Source organism: Prunus persica, chromosome G8 (assembly GCF_000346465.2).
Source record: "Prunus persica cultivar Lovell chromosome G8, Prunus_persica_NCBIv2, whole genome shotgun sequence".
NCBI lineage: Eukaryota > Viridiplantae > Streptophyta > Magnoliopsida > Rosales > Rosaceae > Prunus > Prunus persica.
The window spans coordinates 15,387,435-15,406,189 of NC_034016.1; the positions used below are offsets into that span (position 1 = coordinate 15,387,435).

Here is an 18,755-nt window from a genome sequence, read left to right on the forward strand (position 1 = left end):
TGTTGAGTAAAATTAAAAATAATTTTTTGTTTTATTAATTTTTCTTCATCTTTCATGCCCTTTTTACATGTTTTCTTATCTCCCCCCCAGAAGAAGAAGAAACTCTGAAAAATCGACCTAGGCGCTAGGTGGGAGAACACCACCGCGAGTTCACTCTAAATGTTAGAGGTAAGCGCCAGGGAGTTAGGTGGCACTTGGGAATGTTTCACAGTAAATCAATCCAAGAGTTCAATTTTTTCTTCTTCTTTTTGTTCGTGGGAATGTTTTCCTTTGACTACGTAAGTGTGGATGTTGTTTTATTGGGTGGTAATCAGAGCTTGTGGAGAATTTAGTACTCACAACATCTTCTATGACATAGTATTAACAGTGTACTTCTATGACATTGTATTAACAATGTACTTTTTTTTCTTTTTGTAGAGGTATTTTCTTTTGCCTTTGCGATTGTTTGTGGTGAAACTATGGACAATTGGAGGTGGTTTCTGCAAAAGATATTGGATGTCTTGCTGGGCTTTTTTAGTTTTTTTTTTAAATTTAATTTTTTGTATGAAATGGTATTAACAATGTATTTCTATAAAATGGTATTAACAATGTACTTCTATGACATGGTATTAACAGTGTACTTCTATGAAATGGTATTAACAGTGTACTTCTATGAAATGGTATTAACAGTGTACTTCTATGAAATGGTATTAACAGTGTATGAAGATTCGGTGGAGAAGGGTCGTAAGGACAGCTCCTTGATTTTCGTGATTTTTTTTTTTTAGTTCAGGTTTTTTTTTTTTTGAAATTTGGGCTGGGCTTGTTTTGGTTTCTTTTTGAGTTTTTTGTGTTGGGCTTGTTTTAAGTTAATCAATGGTAGAAATGTAATTTATAGGAATTTCAACACTCATTTCTTATTTAGTAAATAGGTTTTTGGTATATTTCTAAAGTGCATTTCATGTGGGGTTTTTTTTATAATTTCAGCACATATTTTGGGTATATTACTAAAGCTCCCAAAAAAAAATTGACAATATCAATATCATAATCAATTTTTGTTTTTTGGTTGAAGGACAGCTTAATTTTCAATAGATGAAGGAGAAAAGAAAGGGTTGCCAATGGGTCATATCATAGTGGAAAAGTATGTTTGGCCTAAGATCAATTGTCATAAGTTTAAAACCCCTAGGCACCAGTGTGTGTGTGAGTAAATTTTCCTCCCCTTTTCTACCTTTGACAAAATAAAAAAGGAAAAACTTTGAGGAATACAGGCCGAGTTTGTGCACCTAGTTCATGGCCTTCAAAATTTGATGGTGAAAGTCTGACGAACCCTGAAGCTAAGAAGAAATAGTAATACTACATTTACCATATTTTTATCTCATATTTTTATACCACATGATGTGGCATGTCCATATTATATACCACATCAATTAAATCAATGAGGTGTATTTTAATTAAGACAATTAGAAAAACAAATACTAGAATAAATCATAAAAGAAAAGAAAATATTAAATAATTTTAATTGATGTGGCTGTCCACCTCAGTTGCCACATAAAATGATATAAAGATGTGGTATACAAATGTGATAAGAGTAGCATTATTCAAGAAGAAAATGATATCGTCAGTGGTGAAAGTCTGGCACATGACAGGCGAACTTTCTCAACTAAAAGTCCTACCACATCCAGCCAGAAATATGTAATCCCTCAACTACTACTAGTTCTAAGACAGACGAATTGGATAGAACAGGACATAGACAGAGACATGAGTAACCAAAGGTCTTTTCAATTTGATTGAATCTTTTATTTGTGGTGTACAAGCGACCATGGAAAGCAGTTTCAGCGTTCATTTTTTATCACATGACATTAATTCAATAGATCATATAAGAGAGAGAGCCGCCCCAATAAAAATGATCTCATCGAAAAAAATAAAATTCAGAACAAGTAGTAACCTCGTTATTCTATAAACTTGCATGCTTAAATTAGGGCTACAAAGCAGGTTATTACATTGCTCCGTAAAATCATTAAGAAAGAAAATATACAAATATATATATGCATAAATTAACAAAGGACCCATCTAGCTCATCATCTTCCACGAGCCCAATTCCAGCATGAATCAATCAAAGCCTGTGTCGCACAAGACTGCCATAAGACAATGGGGCAGAAGCTTGTTTCTGATGCTCAGGCTTCTTCTCATTTGAACGCAAGTATCTTTTACAAGGCACGTAGGTCATTTCCTTCTCGTTGGGGCACTTTCTAGGCTTGGAGAAGAAGGCATTACATTGAGCCTTTGTTTTCTGGTTTGGTTCGCCCAAAATGCAATTCTGCCTAACATCAAGAAGCTTCTTCTTCATCAATTTCCTGCACTCTGGGCCGACCTCTGTGAAATAGTTGTTGGCCAAGGAAAAGTTCCCCAGATTAGACAAGGTGCAGACCTGCTCTGGCACTGGCCCATAGAACCTGTTGCTGGCCAAGTTTAGATACTCAATCTTGGCCAAGCAGCTGAATGAATGTGGTATTGGGCCTGTTAATAAGTTCGAGCTCACATCGAACACCGTGGCCTGGTTTAAGTACCCAATTTCATACGGCAGGCACCCTGAAAAGGCGAGGTATTAAATGTCGGTGTCCAAGATAATATCAAAGGTAATATATATATTGATGGATAATAAATGAAATCAGAATTAATTCGCTAGTACTGGTTACCAATCTATCTTACATATAGGATTACGTATCCGTTTGGTTTGTGTAAGTATATAACTGGATAGGATTCACAATTTAGTCAGATGTTTGGTGTCCTAAAAATAACATGGATCGGATTATGTTTCGTAGGCCCAAATATAGTAGGATTATAAATTCCATCAAAAGGTTGAGATTAAGGTAGATGAGATTGAGTCATTCTATAGTGAGGGCCTTATCTCTTAACGTTAGATTAAACTAACTAATTTGATTCAACGGCCAATCAAATTAAATTATGTTTAATCCCATTAAGTTATGTAATAGCATATTTCATTTAATCCATTCTTTAATTATGTATAGCACCAAACATATTATTAAATTAGTGTTATTCTATTCAAGCAAAATAATGTTATCCTCATTTTCTTTGTATTTTGGGTACTTAAAACAGAGAAAATGGGGGAAAAGTCCAGGATATTATAGAAAATTCGAAGCATACCTGTAAGTTTGTTCCCAAGGAAGAGAACCTCATAAAGGGTTTTGCATGCTTGGCCAATGCTTCTTGGGATTGGACCAGTGAACTTGTTGTTAGCAAAAGTGAAGTAATGGGCTGGTGAGGAACCAAGATTGTCAGGAATCTTCTGATTGAAATTGTTGTTGTTGAGGAAGAGCACATCAACATCTAGTTTGAAGACTTCCGGTGTGACTGAACCGGCGAAGTAGTTGAACCGGAGGTCCAAAAATGTCAAATTTGTGGCCGCAAGAACTTCATTAGGGAAGCCTCCGATTAGCTTGTTGTTGCTGAGGTCAAGCTCGTAGAAGAATTTTAGTTTGGAAACGTCTTTTGGGACTGAGCCTGTGAAATTGTTGGAGTTTGCATGGAAGAAAGCCAAGTCCTCTAACTTGTCAAGGAAGCCATCCAGGGGGAGTTTAGCATTATCACCGCCAAACAGAGCGCCATTGATGTCTAAACCAGCAACTGCTTTCTGCTTGTAGGTAGGATGCATAGCGCAGACAACGCCCTTGTACTTGCAAACATGAGGACCCTGCCATGACTTTGCGATGTGTTTCGGGTCAGACGTGATTAAGGGACGGAAATTTTGAAACACATGGTAGGCAAGTTCAATTCGCTGGCTCTCAAACGGGTATGGGGCAGGTGGTGTTGGTGGTGGCCGCGATTTTCGTTTTGGCGGTGGCCGTGGCGGGGATTTTCGTTTTGGCGGTGGCAGTGGTGGCGGTGATGGTGGCAGTGGTGGCGGTGATGGTGGCGGTGATGGTGGCAGTGGTGGCGGTGATGGTGGCAGTGATGGTGGTGGAGTTGGCGGTGATGGTGGCGGTGATGGTGGCGGTGATGGTGGCAGTGATGGTGGTGGAGTTGGCGGTGATGGTGACGGTGATGGAGGGCATGGAGGGGGAGGAGGAGGAGGGCACTCTTCATATTCAGGAGGAGGGGCAGGAGGAGAATTTACACCTCCTCCACCTATAATGATTTCCAAGGCTTCTCTATGTGTGCTGATCAATTGATCATCAACACTTTCAACCCCATGGTACAAACACAAATGTACTAAAAATATTGAGATCAAAAGTGAAGCAAAGAAAGAAAAGGTAGCCATGCCTTTGTTCAAGCATGAGTTGCTAGAAATAGTGAAGAGATAATATTATGCATATAAAGGAGGAGGAGGAGACTAAGGCAGACTTAGACTTATGCGAAGAATAGTCAAGGGTCATGAAGGAAAAAGATAACATTGGCCCAAAAATGTTTGTCTCTCGGGGATGAGAGTTGAGAGACAGCGAGAAAGTAGAGAGGGAGAGGGGCTTGTGAGTTGAGCTCTCGTTGTCAGACAGAGAGACACTTTTGTTACAAACTATTGTTTGCCACTCTGATTCCTTACATTTTCTATTTTCAAGTCCTTTGGGGCCTACCAAAAGTTTAGAGGCTTGGCCTTACTTTACTAAAATACTTGGGCACAGCTCAGGATTATGAAAACAGTATTAGAATGGAGACATGTGCAAATGAAGATTCTGTGCCTAAAAGAGATTTGCAGAAAAAGAAGGGTTTTGCAAAGGTGATTGCAAGGCCAAACGAATGCCCACTCGAGCCTCTAGCTTCAATTTGATTGGGTAAAATAAAGACAGGATTTTTCTTCTTCCACAAAATGACATCAATAATTGGAATTTCACGTGGGTGAGAGAAAGAGACCCATGACGCCCTCAGCCCTAGTATCACATGTCCACAAACAAAAAAAACACCTTGACTTCCAAGTCTATGCCACAAGCCAAGCCATGGTGCAATTTCTACAATTTCTTTTCGAGGGGTACCAAAAGCATGACATAAAGTTTTGGGTTGTCTCAACACTAGGCAGCCAAGTGGGCATAAGGAATGAAATTGATAGTCAATTTCGTCCACACATAATAATATCGCAATTGAATATTCAAATAAAATACCATCACATTAGTTGTTATTCAAAGAATTTGAAATGTGTTTTGGGGTCGTAGGACTGTTACTTTAACTAAAGACAACAATTTCAACCTAGCATAGATTAAACAATAAACGAATTTAATAGTCCTTAGGTTAGGGATAGAGCTAAGGGCTAATTAAGTAGGAATTATGTAATTGTCTTCATAATCAACCAAAAGAGTGTGTACGAAAATAAACTAGTCCAATCATTTTAATGGCATAGTAATCTCATTTGAAAGTTGTCCAATCATGTGTCCTTCCCTCAATTAATAAGAAAAAAGAAAAGAAAAGGAAAGCGTACCTAATAAAATGCCAGGTAAAATACCAGTTGGAAGTTAAATTCCACACTGTAGTTGATGGATTGAAAATAAAAAAACTTATGAATTTGAGATGACCAAACTCAATTGAGAACAATTATAATAAAGAGGGAAGTCTAATGCCATTAGGTACAAAGTTGTTCTTATTTCTTTTGTATAATACAATGTAAGGAAAGTTGAGATATATTAAGCATTTTCGTTGCATCATATGGTTAATTATTATAATCAAAGATGAAAATATAAGCCGATACACCGGTATATTCTCCGAAATTTTCATTTTTTAAGATATTGATACGGATATATGATAAGACGAAATAATTACTTCCCTCGTATATCCTCAAGATTTCCCTTTTATCCCCGATGTTTTAAATCCCTGATAAGAATAAAACTAAACCAAATAATGACATACTTAACATTAATAATGTATTGATATTATCTTCATGGCCTGATATTTTCATCAATAATGGAATGATATTTATTTTTCACGTGAAAAGAAGCATTTTACGGTACGAGCTTGGCGTGCTCGTGTGGCCTGATTTATTTTATTTGTCGGTGTGAAATGACCTGCCTTGCAGTCTCTCTCTGTCCCTGCTACCAAAAGCAAAAGCAAAAGCAAAAGCCGCTGTTTGAGTTCTGCAAAGGGAGGAAGAAAATAATGTTATGTTTTGAGTAGCCTCTGTCACGGATTGAAAGAGAGCTAAAAGACTAATTAAGCCACTTAAGCAGACAAACCAAGCAAGCACTTCAATGTTGTTACATTTTAAATGAATATTCAGTAGTATTATGTAGCAATTGGAACTCACTTACTCCATAAATTATTATGGCCAGTTAATTAATAGATACGTCACCGTACATTATATATAGTGTAATCAGCTATGTAATTAGTAAATATGATCCACTTATAATTATCGTTAACTTTACTTCTGAGTGCCCAGGACCAATTGATGATGTGAGTGAGAATGACTACTCAAAAAGTGATTTTCATCAGAGCTGGAGATTGTTGGGAGAAGAGAGAAAAACAAGCCACTGGATCAATATCGTAGGCCAATGATACTTATAAGGATTGCAACAGCATCAGAGGGTGCCAAAATTTGCTTTGAGTTTGATTTATGGTATCTCATTGGTTGGAGGAAAGATATCCAAAACAGGATTAGCACCTAAACCCCAAATCCCCCCATCTAAAACTAAAAGCACTCACATCACATGAATGTACCTAAATTTCAATTTTCCTATCATTCTCAACAAACAAATAATACAAGCTCTCTTCTGAAAACCTGAAGTGGGCTTTTGCAGTTGACAAGACCCCTCTCCATAATCTTGAACCCCATCTGCTATATTGTGTTCTTGATCATCATGAGAATTTACAATTGGATGCTTCAAAATCAGTTCACTTTTTTATATCTTTTCTCCAATTTTAGTTTGTAGCACTTTGGAAATTAGCCTGCCATTAACTTTGGCAGTGAAAGCTTCCCCACATTGTCTGTTTATGTCATCAGATGTGTCATATATACATAGGGCCTCTAGGTAATCTTGTCTTTCCCTTGAAGAAAAACTTGTATAAAACGGAAATAACACTGTTTTGCTATTCTCTTCCAATCACAGATTGTCACGTGGAAAATTTATAACGCGTAGCATACTGTGATTGGCAGGGAATAGCAAAATAGTATTATTCCCGTTTCATGTAAGTATTTCTCCTTGCCTTGAGGAGCCAAAAAATCAAAGTGCAAGATAGTGCCTAATTAATGGGACTAATTAGTGATTAGGTTAGGTAATTATGTAGTGTCTCATTCCCTCCAATACCAACAAATGAGTGCAAGATCTATAGGGTAGTATTGAACAAGATACAATGACCATATAATGAAACAGAACAAACCAAAGAAAAAGTGGTGGATGTTTGCCAAAAGAAATCGAATCAAATCAGTGGTGGATGATAAAATAAAAGAACAAACAAAAAGAATATGCATCTGCCAGTCTTAGGCCAGTATGGGCTCCCCTCACTTCAAGGCATTGATGATCTTCACTTGAATCTAATTGTATAGCTCACATGTTATGTAACAGCTAAAACATCCACTGAATCTGCACACAAAATATAAAAAAAAAAAAAGTTGGACCAGAGATAATTAAGAACAATCATAGATGCTTTTCCTATCCAAAACCAAGTGGAGAATTATAGATCTGTTGTAAATAATATTGGTGAAGCTCACATAAAGAGAAATGATGGAAGAAAAATGATGGTGTTGAGTATGGTAGTCAAAAGAAGAAATGATGGTGTTAGAAGTGGGATGATTAGTCAAAAGATGAAATTATAATGTTGGGGAGAAATCATTATGTTTCCATTAGAAGCCTTTTACTTTGCCTATAAATAGGCTTGCTCATTCACTTGTAAGATACACCAAATGAAGAGAAGAAAGAGTGAGGAAAGAAAGAAAGCAAGAGAAGGAAGAAAGAGGGTGAGTAAGTAGAGAGAAAAATAGAGTGGAGAGAAATTTCTCCAAGAGAGAAAAAATTAGTGAGCCACATATATTGTAAACACTAAAGTTGTAGCCCTATTATTTTACATAGTGGAAAAGTTACTACTACTGCTGCTCTCCGGGGACGTAGGCATAGCCGAACCTCGTTAAATACTGTGTCTCATCTACTTTACGTGCAGCTCAATATTCGCACATATCCCAGTTATTTTACAACACGTTATCAGCACGAGAAGCTCTCAGGTATAATTTTTGTGCTGCACTATTATTTATACTACTAACCATTGTATATATATATGAAAAGTTGATGGTAATATAATATGCTATATCTATTCACTTTTCTATTACTAACCACTAACAAAAATGGACCCTTGGTAATACTAAACATATTATCAGTGGGAGACCGTTACTAATACTAACATTTTTCTTATTTTATTCGGTGGTGGTTTTAACCCCATATTTATTTTATTTACTGTATGGTGTAGGTTTATTACCCATACAACAGTATTTATTTAAAAGGGTGGTGCGAGTTTATCGTCCACGCCTTTACTTTTATTTAAATGTATGGAGTAGAATTAGTGCCCATACAAGCACGTTTACTTTATCGCAAATTTACTTTTACTTAAAGTATGATGAGGAATTAACCCTCATACTTTATGAATTTACTTTACCGCACATTTAATTTTATTTAAGATATGATGCGGAATTAACGTCCATATAGCAAGTAATTTATTTTATCGCACATTTACTTTTACTTAAAGTATGATGAGGAATTAACCCTCATACTTTATGAATTTACTTTACCGCAGATTTACTTTTACTTAAAGTATGATGAGGAATTAACCCTCATACTTTATGAATTTACTTTACCGCACATTTACTTTTATTTAACGTATGGTGCGGGTTTATCGTCCATACAAGCAATTCATTTACCAATAATTTAATTTACAAGCAATTTATTTTATGGATTAATTGTGTGGTATGATGAGTTTTTTTACAAGGATACAGATCAGAACCAGAAGTTTCTTGATCCTCATCATACAACTACATCAGGACTTGAAGATCCTTAATGATGATATTGATATGAGAGCTGGCAGTCTCTCCAGTACTATATTTGTAAACATGTGATCAGACTTGAGGGTCCTTGATTCTTGATATGTAAATAAGGACCTGGGGTTCCTTAAATGATGTAACAGTATTATATTGGTTAATAGTGTCGTACACATGAAAATAACTGTATTGGCAAATGTATTGTACACATGAATAGTGCCGTATACATGAATAGTGATGTATGCATAAATATTTACCATTTTGGGTAAACTGTCACTATTCAAAAAGGGAACATGCAGTTCCTTAAACTCATGGATGAGCAATTAAATGAGATGCCAGAAGTTCCTCAAGATATGGACAATTATGTAAGGGCTTGAAGTCTAGAAATATGTGCAGAAAATTGTAAAAATGTCCATACCATGAGAATATGTGATTTTGGCTTGAGGTTCAAAATCTAACAGTGTTGAGAACCTGAAGTTCCAACAATTAAATGGACAACCCTTGAGGTATTATTGCAAATTGTGGTACGCCACATATTTCTTTAGCATAAGAGAATGATGAATTTAATAAAGTTCGATTCTGTTATAATCGACACCTCAAGGAAGAAATATATTTTGTGAATTCCGGTTATTAAGAATACACCGTGAAATGGATAATATCAGTATAAACCTCAAATGATGAATTGAGGCTTCCCACATATTTTGTTATATTTGGGCCGGAAGCACATGGATTCAAATATATGAGAAATCCCGAACTTGAGGTTGTGGGTATATAGTAGTTAATGCTCTTCACTACTATATTGTGATATTATCATGGCTTTTACTTAATTCATATTTCATGTCCATTTGAAAAGGGCAAATAAATTCTGAGTTTGTGTTTAGCCCAGGCCAAAAGTTCCATACGTTGAAATATGAAATTTAGGAGAGTCGATGTGGTTATTTGAACCTATAAGGCACAATGTTCCAAACCGTCATTTTGAAAAGACGTAAAAACCACAAGTGCAAGTTTAAGAATGTGCGCAATTATTATAACAGGAATATACAACAGATAGATTTTTTCCACCTGCAATGAAGGTGCAGGCCCTGTAAAATCTATAAAAATACATCATGTTCTGGAAGCCTCTGAAGGAAGAGGACGGCGCCTCTTAAGCTTAGCCATGAGCCTCTCGTGGTCTCCCAAAATTCTTTCATTGGAGACCTGCAGCATGTCTAGCCTTCTCAGTGTATCAACGGAGTACGAACTCACCAGTTTCAACAAGGAATTATTCTCTCCTTTAAGTTTCTCAACCTCCTGTTGAGACTCATGAAGCATTCTTTGAAGAGACGAATTTTCAGTTGTTAGCCTCTCAACCTCGTTTGCTCTGGCACGCAAACAATCAGCCATGTTAGAAACAGAAGCAGCACTCTGAATGCTAAAAGCCATTGAGTCATCAATAGCCTCTTCCTCAGACCTCCCTGTTAACAGCATTTCATCCATTGGAGTAATGAAACTCCTAGCTACTATGACAGCAGTAGCATCATTCATCATCACAGAATCATTAACTGTGAGATGACGATTTTGGGATACAAAGGATGGACGCCAAACTTTGGCGTCACTGGTTGTTGTGGGAGTATCATTTAAATTGAAATAATTTGGGCAGGAAGAAGAGGAAGCCATTTTTAAGAAGGTTTCGAAGAAAGTCTTAAGAAAACTAAAGTTTCAGAAAATGAAGTAAGTTAAGTTGAAAAGCAGTTGCTCCAATCAAGTTTTGCAAAGGCAATATCTATAGGAGGAAATATGGCTACAGTTTTTCAGGATCCCAATATCTTTTCGGATCCCCATATTCTCTTTTTCTTTCCCAGATTCCAAAACTTCACGTGGCCTCCATTAATGTTTGTCGGCACTTTCGGCGTTTTCAAAATATTATTTTCGTCAAAAGCCGATCTTGCTTTGCGGATTTCACGGAGCCATTTTTTTCAAAAGCACCCCGAGAATCTCGCAATTTTCTTATGGTTAATTTGAAATTCACCGGTTCTACCTATTCCTCTTATTTGTGTATAAATGTGTTACTAACGAAATTTTCTTTGCAGAAGACATCCAGTTTTCTCCATACCTAGTGATGCGATATCTACTTGTTTTTCTTATCAGTGAGCACTTAATATGCCCGAGAAGCAAGACTATCTCTGATCATCCATTCAGGAAGCGAGACTATCCTTGATCACGTTTCCGCCACATCAGGGAACTGTGAAGGCAACCTTATGCTCTAATCTCCGGAAGTTCTTCTAGACTAGAAGAAATGAGAGCTTGTTGTTTGCTCCCACCAGCTTCCTTCCTTGATTGCTGAGCTTGTTGTCTGCTCCCACCAGCTTCCTTCCCTGATTGCTTACCTTCTCTTGCAATCAATATCACAATTTTTTTTTGTTGCATTTTTTCTCTTTTTGTAACTATCTGTTCATAAGAGATTTTATTTCTTTAGAATGAACATCTGAAGAAAGAATCCATGGAGTGATCCTAACTCTGAGGGTTATTTGTTTTTGACAGAGAAAAGAGTTGTGATTTTGCTCTTGCAAGATATAACTAGATCATCAAGCGCTACATTATATTTACTGGGCCGATACGAGCTTGAATGATACTTGAGAAAAGTTTCTCCCACCTAAGGATGTAAGCAATATTTGTGTTATTATATGCTTATATACTTATTTGATATTTTATCTTGAAAGGTAACCAAATGGGGAGATAAGTCTGTTCCAAAAGAATGGCTTGTATGTATCCATGAATTATTAATGCAAATTTTACAGATTGCAAGTTGGATACATTGATAATACACTGCACAGATTAAAGTCCCATAAGAACAGAATATGGGTATAGCAGTGATCAATATGATGCACGCCTGTTGCGTAGCAAATGATGTGGATTGAAGTCCCGAAAGGACAATCCTTTGACATGTCAATATTGATATTGTGCACGCCTAATGCGTAGCAAATTGTATGGGTTAAAGTCCCAGAAATTAATTGACATGTATGTATTAATCTGTGGCATGCCTGCAGCATGACAGATATATGGGTTCTAAATGTTCCAACTCCCTAAAATAGAGATTATCCACGCCCTACTGTAAAATAACGCTCCATTGGAGGTTATAATCCACATTCTCACATAATAAAAGCCCCATGAAGTGGCTTGGGTACCCAAAAGCAAAGAAATGCTTATAATTGATGCATGCACGTGCAAATGGGAATGATGGGATCATAAATTGATGAATGACAATTTTTGGTTTTAGAGTAGCTACTCAAATCATCAATGGGCTGTGTTAATTGGAACCACGTTCAATTATTAAATGTCGACAATATCATTGGCCAAAATGGAATGAGGTAATTCCATTATAGATGAGAATGAACGTGAAAGAACAAACCCACAGTACGAACCCCAAAAGATGTTAATATTGAAAGTTATACTTGGGTGTTCGGAATAGAAGGGAATATACCTACTTTGTATGACACAATATTTTTGGCATAAATAAGGAACGTTGGATTTTCTCTATATTTATAGATTCAATTGTGCCCCTTTATTGCACATTTACGGAGACCAACATATTATCTTTAAGGGGTATTAAATGCACAGAGTATATTGCCAGAAGCGATTCCCTAAAGATGTATAAATAGCTGGATTAAAGCTATATAATGTGTCATAAAGTTTAATCCCTTTAAACAAAATCCTTGAAAGGATTGAAATTGCATGAAGCAAGTCCCTGAAGCACAAAATCTGTACTCAATACTAATGTGCATAAATTGTCTCAGTGAGTACATGGATTATAATGTGTTTGCAACACATTAAAGCTTCTGAAGAGTTCAAGAAATATTTGTCTCGACTTAACGATCGAGCATTATGCCAACGAGATTCTTGCTTATACTAAGAAAGTATTGAAGCATTTTTATGAGGATTATCCGTTGAACACTTTAATGATTTTCCGGAAGTATATTGGACCGGACATCATATTTCCAGATAGGGCTCAACTCCATCACCATCATTTTGGGATGATGTGAGGTATATTTGATGCTATCTCCGCATAACACCATGTACGGGCATATTCTTTCAAGTGAACTTACAAATAGCCCAAGTTTTGTTAGAAACGCGGACTCTGAAAATTTCTATGATTTACATAGAGATAGCTCACTGGAAATATATTTACTTACTCAACTACGAGAATTATTAATGGCTATATCCTCCACTCACTCCGAAAGATTCTCACTCCAAAGGATAGTCATGAAGACATCAGGGGGAGATATTCATCAGGGGGAGCATCCAGAACTATGCTGCACTGATTACTGTAATCTTCTTCATTCCATCAGTTTTCTACCTCATTGGGTTTTCTTCAAGCAAATCTTTAATGATGCAACCGACATGTCATTTGTAGTCTCCATGGGGGAGTGTTGTAAATAATATTGGTGAAGCCCACATAAAGAAAAATGATGGAAGAAAAATGATGGTGTTGAGTATGGTAGTCAAAAGAAGAAATGATGGTGTTAGAAGTGGGATGATTAGTCAAAAGATGAAATTATAATGTTGAGGAGAAATCATTATGTCTCCATTAGAAGCCTTTTACTTTGCCTATAAATAGGCTTGCTCATTCACTTGTAAGATACACCAAATGAAGAGAAGAAAGAATGAGGAAAGAAAGAAAGGAAGAGAAGGAAGAAAGAGGGTGAGTAAGTAGAGAGAAAAATAGAGTGGAGAGAAATTTCTCCAAGAGAGAAAAAATTAGTGAGCCACATATATTGTAAACACCAAAGTTGTAGCCCTATTATTTTACATAGTGGAAAAGTTACTACTGCTGCTCTCCGGGGACGTAGGCATAGCCGAACCTCGTTAAATACTGTGTCTCATCTACTTTACGTGCAGTTCAATATTCGCACATATCCCAGTTATTTTACAACAAGATCAGAAATTATAGAACATATGTCCCCAACTTAAATTGAATAAGTTTCAGGAAAAATACTAAGACAAAGTACTAAGATTGCCTTTTTTTGTTTTTTGTTTTAAAGCTAATAGATTATAATAACCAATTCATATAGCAGAATTTACCTAAAACAAAACATCTAGAGCACAAAGATTGAGAGAGATTCTTATTGCTTAGCAGAATACACACATGCCAGAGAGGGAGGGAGAGAGAGAGAGAGAGAGAGAGAGAGAGAGAGAGAGAGAGAGAGAGAGAGAGAGAGAGTGTGTGTGTGTGTACAAGCAAATACACACACATAGCAGAATACACACATGCCTACCCCAAACTTCTTTACAAACCATCTTGTTTCTTTTTCATGAATAAGTGAACTCCATCTAGTTGAGTACAAGCAAATATAAAAGTGTAAGTTTCAACTTTCAACACATTTTTCTTACTCCATTTAATCCAATGTGGGAAAATGGTAACCACAAACACAAATCCTGGAGATAATCACAATTCATGGGAAGAAATTTAAGAAATTTATACATATAAGACGATGGGCAATGCTCAATTGTCGTTAATCAAGGGTAGTGATTTTCACACTCTCATTTTCTCCATATGCATTTCTCTCTTTGTTTTTGTCACTTGATTTTCCGTTGATTTATTCATTCCTAAGGCTAATAAAAGAGAGAGTGCATAAGGAGAAAAGAAGAGTGCAAAAATCGCTTCCCGTTAATCAATCTTCAAATCTTTAGGAACACTATGTTTCCTACATCTAAGCATGTGCTGCAATGTGCTTACTTCTACAGAGACCTTCTCCAAATTCTGCCTAATTGTCATCATTTTGAAATCTCAGATGGTCACAGATTCCTCGTCATACAATTAATACGTAGCAGCAACCATCAAACTAGAAACTACCTAATAGTCACAGATTCTTCGTCATAAAATTAATACGTAGTGGCAACAATCAAACTAGAAACTACCTTAAAACTACCTCTTGTTGCTTCTGCCACAAATATCAGTTTTGTTTTTTGTTTTTCGGATACAGGCAATTGGCTGCCCATTTTGGGAATTGTTTCTCGGGAAAACTTAGCTGGCGGATTGTTTGAAGCATGTGGGAATTCGAACCATGACTGTAAATAACTGAGATGCAGACTCAATTGGTGCACGTGAGCGACTTATCCTAGCACAACTCAAACCGAAAACACGCCTAATCTCACAAACACCCAAATTCCCCAAAATTTAGAGCTGGTCACCACCAGTCCTTAAACCAACGTGACTCTCATTCCTATTTCAACGCAACTTCGGTCTTCTGAACCAATTCCAATTCGCTGTCCCATTCATTCTCTTCTCCTTAAACAAACTAAGCCAATCCAAACCCCCTCTCTCTCTCTCGTCCTATATATAAAAACCCACCAACCCCAACTCAACCCATCGCATTCTCACAGACATTTTATCAAACATGAAAAATTCTCCAAGATCTTCTGGGGCCATGGCCTCATTGGCCTGCATGGCCTTGTTCATGCTCGTTGGCCTCTCCACGGCCATGGACATGTCGATCATCAACTACGACGACAAGCACGGCATGGGCGTCCCGTCTGACAGGACCGAGGCTGAGGTGAAGGCCTTGTACGAGTCGTGGCTGGTCAAGCATCGCAAAAATTACAACGCCTTGGGCGAGAAGGAGAGGCGGTTCGAGATTTTCAAGGACAATCTCAGGTTCGTCGACGAGCACAACAAGCAGAGCCGGAGTTACAAGGTGGGTTTGAACCGGTTCGCCGATCTGACCAACGAGGAGTACCGGTCTATTTACTTGGGTGCCAAGGTGGACCGCCGGTTCAGGCTTTCCTGGTCGAGAAAGAGTAACCGGTACGCGTACCGGGCAGGCGATGAGTTGCCCGAGTCCGTCGATTGGAGGGCGAAGGGCGCTGTTGCTCCGGTTAAGGATCAAGGCCAATGCGGTGAGCTTTTTATTTTTGTATTTATTTTTGTCTGTATTTTTGTTGTTGCGCATGTTTTTTTGGGGTCATGTTCTAATTGGATTGAGCAGACTTTGACCCTGGAATGTAGTGAAAGCGTTATGGGCCTGTTTGTTTGTCTTTTCTCTGAAAGAAACGATTTTGAGAAGAACAAAAATATTTTTCCTTTTTCAGATTTATGAAATTGCGTGAGACTCGTTCATAATTGGTTTTTATTTTTGTTTTTGTGGCTGGAGGACTTGTTTGTATGCGTTGTTGTAAATTGCAGTGCCTTTTTGTTCAGCAAATTTGTAATCTTTTACTTTTTGTTGAACGGAAACATGTTTCCTAGAAAAAAAGTCTTTGCTCCAAAAATGGTTATGCATATTTAAGTGATTGTAGCATGTAGATTAAAAGTCGATAATGCTTTGATTGAGTCCATCTTGATAATCTGCACCTATAAAATATGTGAGCTTTTTCCATTAGCATAACGAAACGGTTCACATATGGTAATTGTAGTTTAGGATTATGGCAAATGCGATTTTCCTGTGTACGATACAGAATTTGTGAACAGAGGTATTGGTATGCCTCATGTAATGCTGCTGCTGCGTTTTGCTTCTTAGTAATAGAATTTATGTGTTTTGGATTGAAGGGAGTTGCTGGGCGTTCTCAACCGTTGGTGCAGTGGAAGGGATAAACAAGATTGTGACTGGTGAGCTGATCTCTTTGTCAGAGCAAGAATTGGTGGATTGTGATAGATCATACAACCAAGGATGCAATGGAGGTCTTATGGACTATGCGTTCCAGTTCATCATCAACAATGGTGGCATTGATACTGAGGAAGATTACCCTTACCATGCTCGAGATGGTTCATGTGACCCTAACAGGGTACACATCCAATTCAACCTCTTTTGGCTTTCATTTATGCACAAAATATTTTCATCATTGTGTTAATGTTCTTTTGCGTTTATGTAGAAAAACGCTCGGGTTGTGTCCATTGATGGTTATGAAGATGTTCCAGAAAATGATGAGAAAGCCTTGAAGAAGGCTGTGTCACATCAACCAATTAGTGTTGCCATTGAAGCTGGTGGCAGGGAATTCCAACTCTACCAATCGGTAAGGCCTCTATCCTAATTCCAACTCTACTCATGTGGAGGGTAACCATTACGTTGTTGGATTGTAGGCTTGATTCATTGATCAGTAGAATCATTTGCGGTCTTAATTCTTAGCCTGATAACGTAATTGGCAAGATCAATACTAGACATCTCTGACAAGTTCTAATTTATCTGTCCATTCAGGGTGTCTTCACTGGACGCTGTGGAACAGATCTTGACCATGGTGTGGTTGCTGTTGGATATGGCACCGAAAATGGTGTAGACTACTGGATTGTGAGGAACTCATGGGGTCCAAGTTGGGGAGAGGCTGGTTACATCAAGTTGGAACGTAATGTGGCTAGCACCAATACTGGCAAATGCGGTATTGCCATTGAGGCCTCATACCCTACCAAGAAGGGTCAGAACCCCCCAAGACCTCCCCCATCTCCACCATCTCCTCCTCCTGTGAAGCCCACCATTGTGTGTGACGACTACTACTCGTGCCCTGTGGGAACCACATGCTGCTGCACCTATGAGTACGGCAACTTGTGCTTCGGATGGGGATGCTGCCCTCTAGAGTCTGCCACCTGCTGTGATGACCATTACAGCTGCTGCCCCCATGAGTATCCAGTCTGTGACCTTGATGCTGGAACTTGCCGATTGGTAACAAATCGTAGATCCATATATTTTTATGTTCTTGTTTTTCTGCAGTGACCCTTTTCATCTTTGCTGATACTGTGTTTTTACTGAAACAGAGCAAGGACAATCCACTAAGTGTGAAAGCTCTCAAGAGAACTCCGGCTAGAAGCAACCGGCATTTCCACTTTGCCGGCAAGATGCCAAGTGCTTGAGGATCCAAACCTGTGAAATTGGGTAACCACAAGGAAGAAAGTAAAGTGAGTTTGCTCCGAAGAAAATATGCATACCCCCAAGGAAGAAATTGCTTTTGTGTTCATTGAAATACCAATTGGTGCAAACCCTATTTACATTTACTTGGGATTCATTCCTTAGATAGTTTCAATGGTTATTGTAGATAAATTATGTAACCAAATCAATTCAAAACAAATTGGCTGCTGTGCACTTATTTAATCTCACAATGATTTGTATACTCATTTGGTTTGCTTGTTGCTTGGTTCTGCCATCTCCATTGTTTTATATGCATCATCCATGGTGGCCGTGACATAGTAGCACAGCCATTAAGTAAGGCTTTTATGGTGGATCCAGAATTTCTTATCTGCTTTGCAAACAACTTAAGTAAACCTTACCTGACTTGTATGTGTTGACCGCTTAGAGTCGAACCCTGGAGTTTGATGAGTTTAACAGAAGAGGAAGGAAAATCCTAATATTAATCCATTAAACCAAATTATGTTTATCCTATGGCCAAATCATTTGTTTAGTCTAACATATTTTCTGGTATTTTGAATGTTTCACCATTCTCTGCCTTTTGCTTTATATATATAGATTCTCCCACGAGTCGAAGGACCTATTACAATTTTCAAAATCTATATTCTCAAAACATTTATACTAAATTTAAAACATTGCAAAAAATAATTAAAAAAACAATGTGTGTTTTTTATACATAAATAAAAAATATTTTTTATTTAATTATAGCAAACATTGATTTCGAGACCCTGTTTCAGGAGGAATTATAGAATATGGCTGTATTACCATGTCAGCTTGTGATACTCCCATTCAAAATTTGCCATGTGTCATTTTTTATATTAAAAAACATAAGTTTTTACAGCTGGATTTAAAACTTCTTTTTTATATTCATAATAAAACTAAAGAAAAAATAAATCAAAAAAGACAGAAAAGGACAAAGAAGACACCGGAAACCACCTCACACCCAACCCAAC

At 37.4% G+C, this 18,755-nt stretch overlaps 2 protein-coding genes across 2 annotated transcripts; one reads left to right on the plus strand and one right to left on the minus strand.

Annotated features, from left to right (window-relative positions):
* On the minus strand, nt 1,901–4,460 carry LOC18766400 (uncharacterized protein At4g06744). The gene is made up of 2 exons (XM_007201641.2): nt 3,142–4,460; nt 1,901–2,565 (listed from the first exon to the last, which is right to left on the minus strand). The coding sequence occupies exons 1-2, from the start codon at nt 4,253–4,255 to the stop codon at nt 2,090–2,092; spliced, it is 1,590 nt and encodes a 529-aa protein (XP_007201703.1). The 5' UTR covers nt 4,256–4,460; the 3' UTR covers nt 1,901–2,089.
* On the plus strand, nt 14,922–18,026 carry LOC18766765 (cysteine proteinase RD21A). Its single transcript, XM_007199758.2, has 5 exons — nt 14,922–15,808; nt 16,458–16,693; nt 16,781–16,921; nt 17,104–17,562; nt 17,655–18,026. Exons 1-5 carry the CDS (start codon nt 15,310–15,312, stop codon nt 17,748–17,750), a joined length of 1,431 nt encoding a protein of 476 aa, XP_007199820.2. The 5' UTR covers nt 14,922–15,309; the 3' UTR covers nt 17,751–18,026.

What these genes read in the sequence shown, in the direction of transcription:
- LOC18766765 (XM_007199758.2), top strand. Translation starts at nt 15,310, where the DNA reads ATGAAAAATTCTCCAAGATCTTCTGGGGCCATGGCCTCATTGGCCTGC. An exon ending in TAAGGATCAAGGCCAATGCG is followed by an intron (nt 15,809 to 16,457) that starts GTGAGCTTTTTA and finishes TTTGGATTGAAG; the next exon opens with GGAGTTGCTGGGCGTTCTCA. An exon ending in GTTCATGTGACCCTAACAGG is followed by an intron (nt 16,694 to 16,780) that starts GTACACATCCAA and finishes GCGTTTATGTAG; the next exon opens with AAAAACGCTCGGGTTGTGTC.
- LOC18766400 (XM_007201641.2), bottom strand. Translation starts at nt 4,255, where the DNA reads ATGGCTACCTTTTCTTTCTTTGCTTCACTTTTGATCTCAATATTTTTA. An exon ending in CCTTGGGAACAAACTTACAG is followed by an intron (nt 2,566 to 3,141) that starts GTATGCTTCGAA and finishes TCGCCTTTTCAG; the next exon opens with GGTGCCTGCCGTATGAAATT.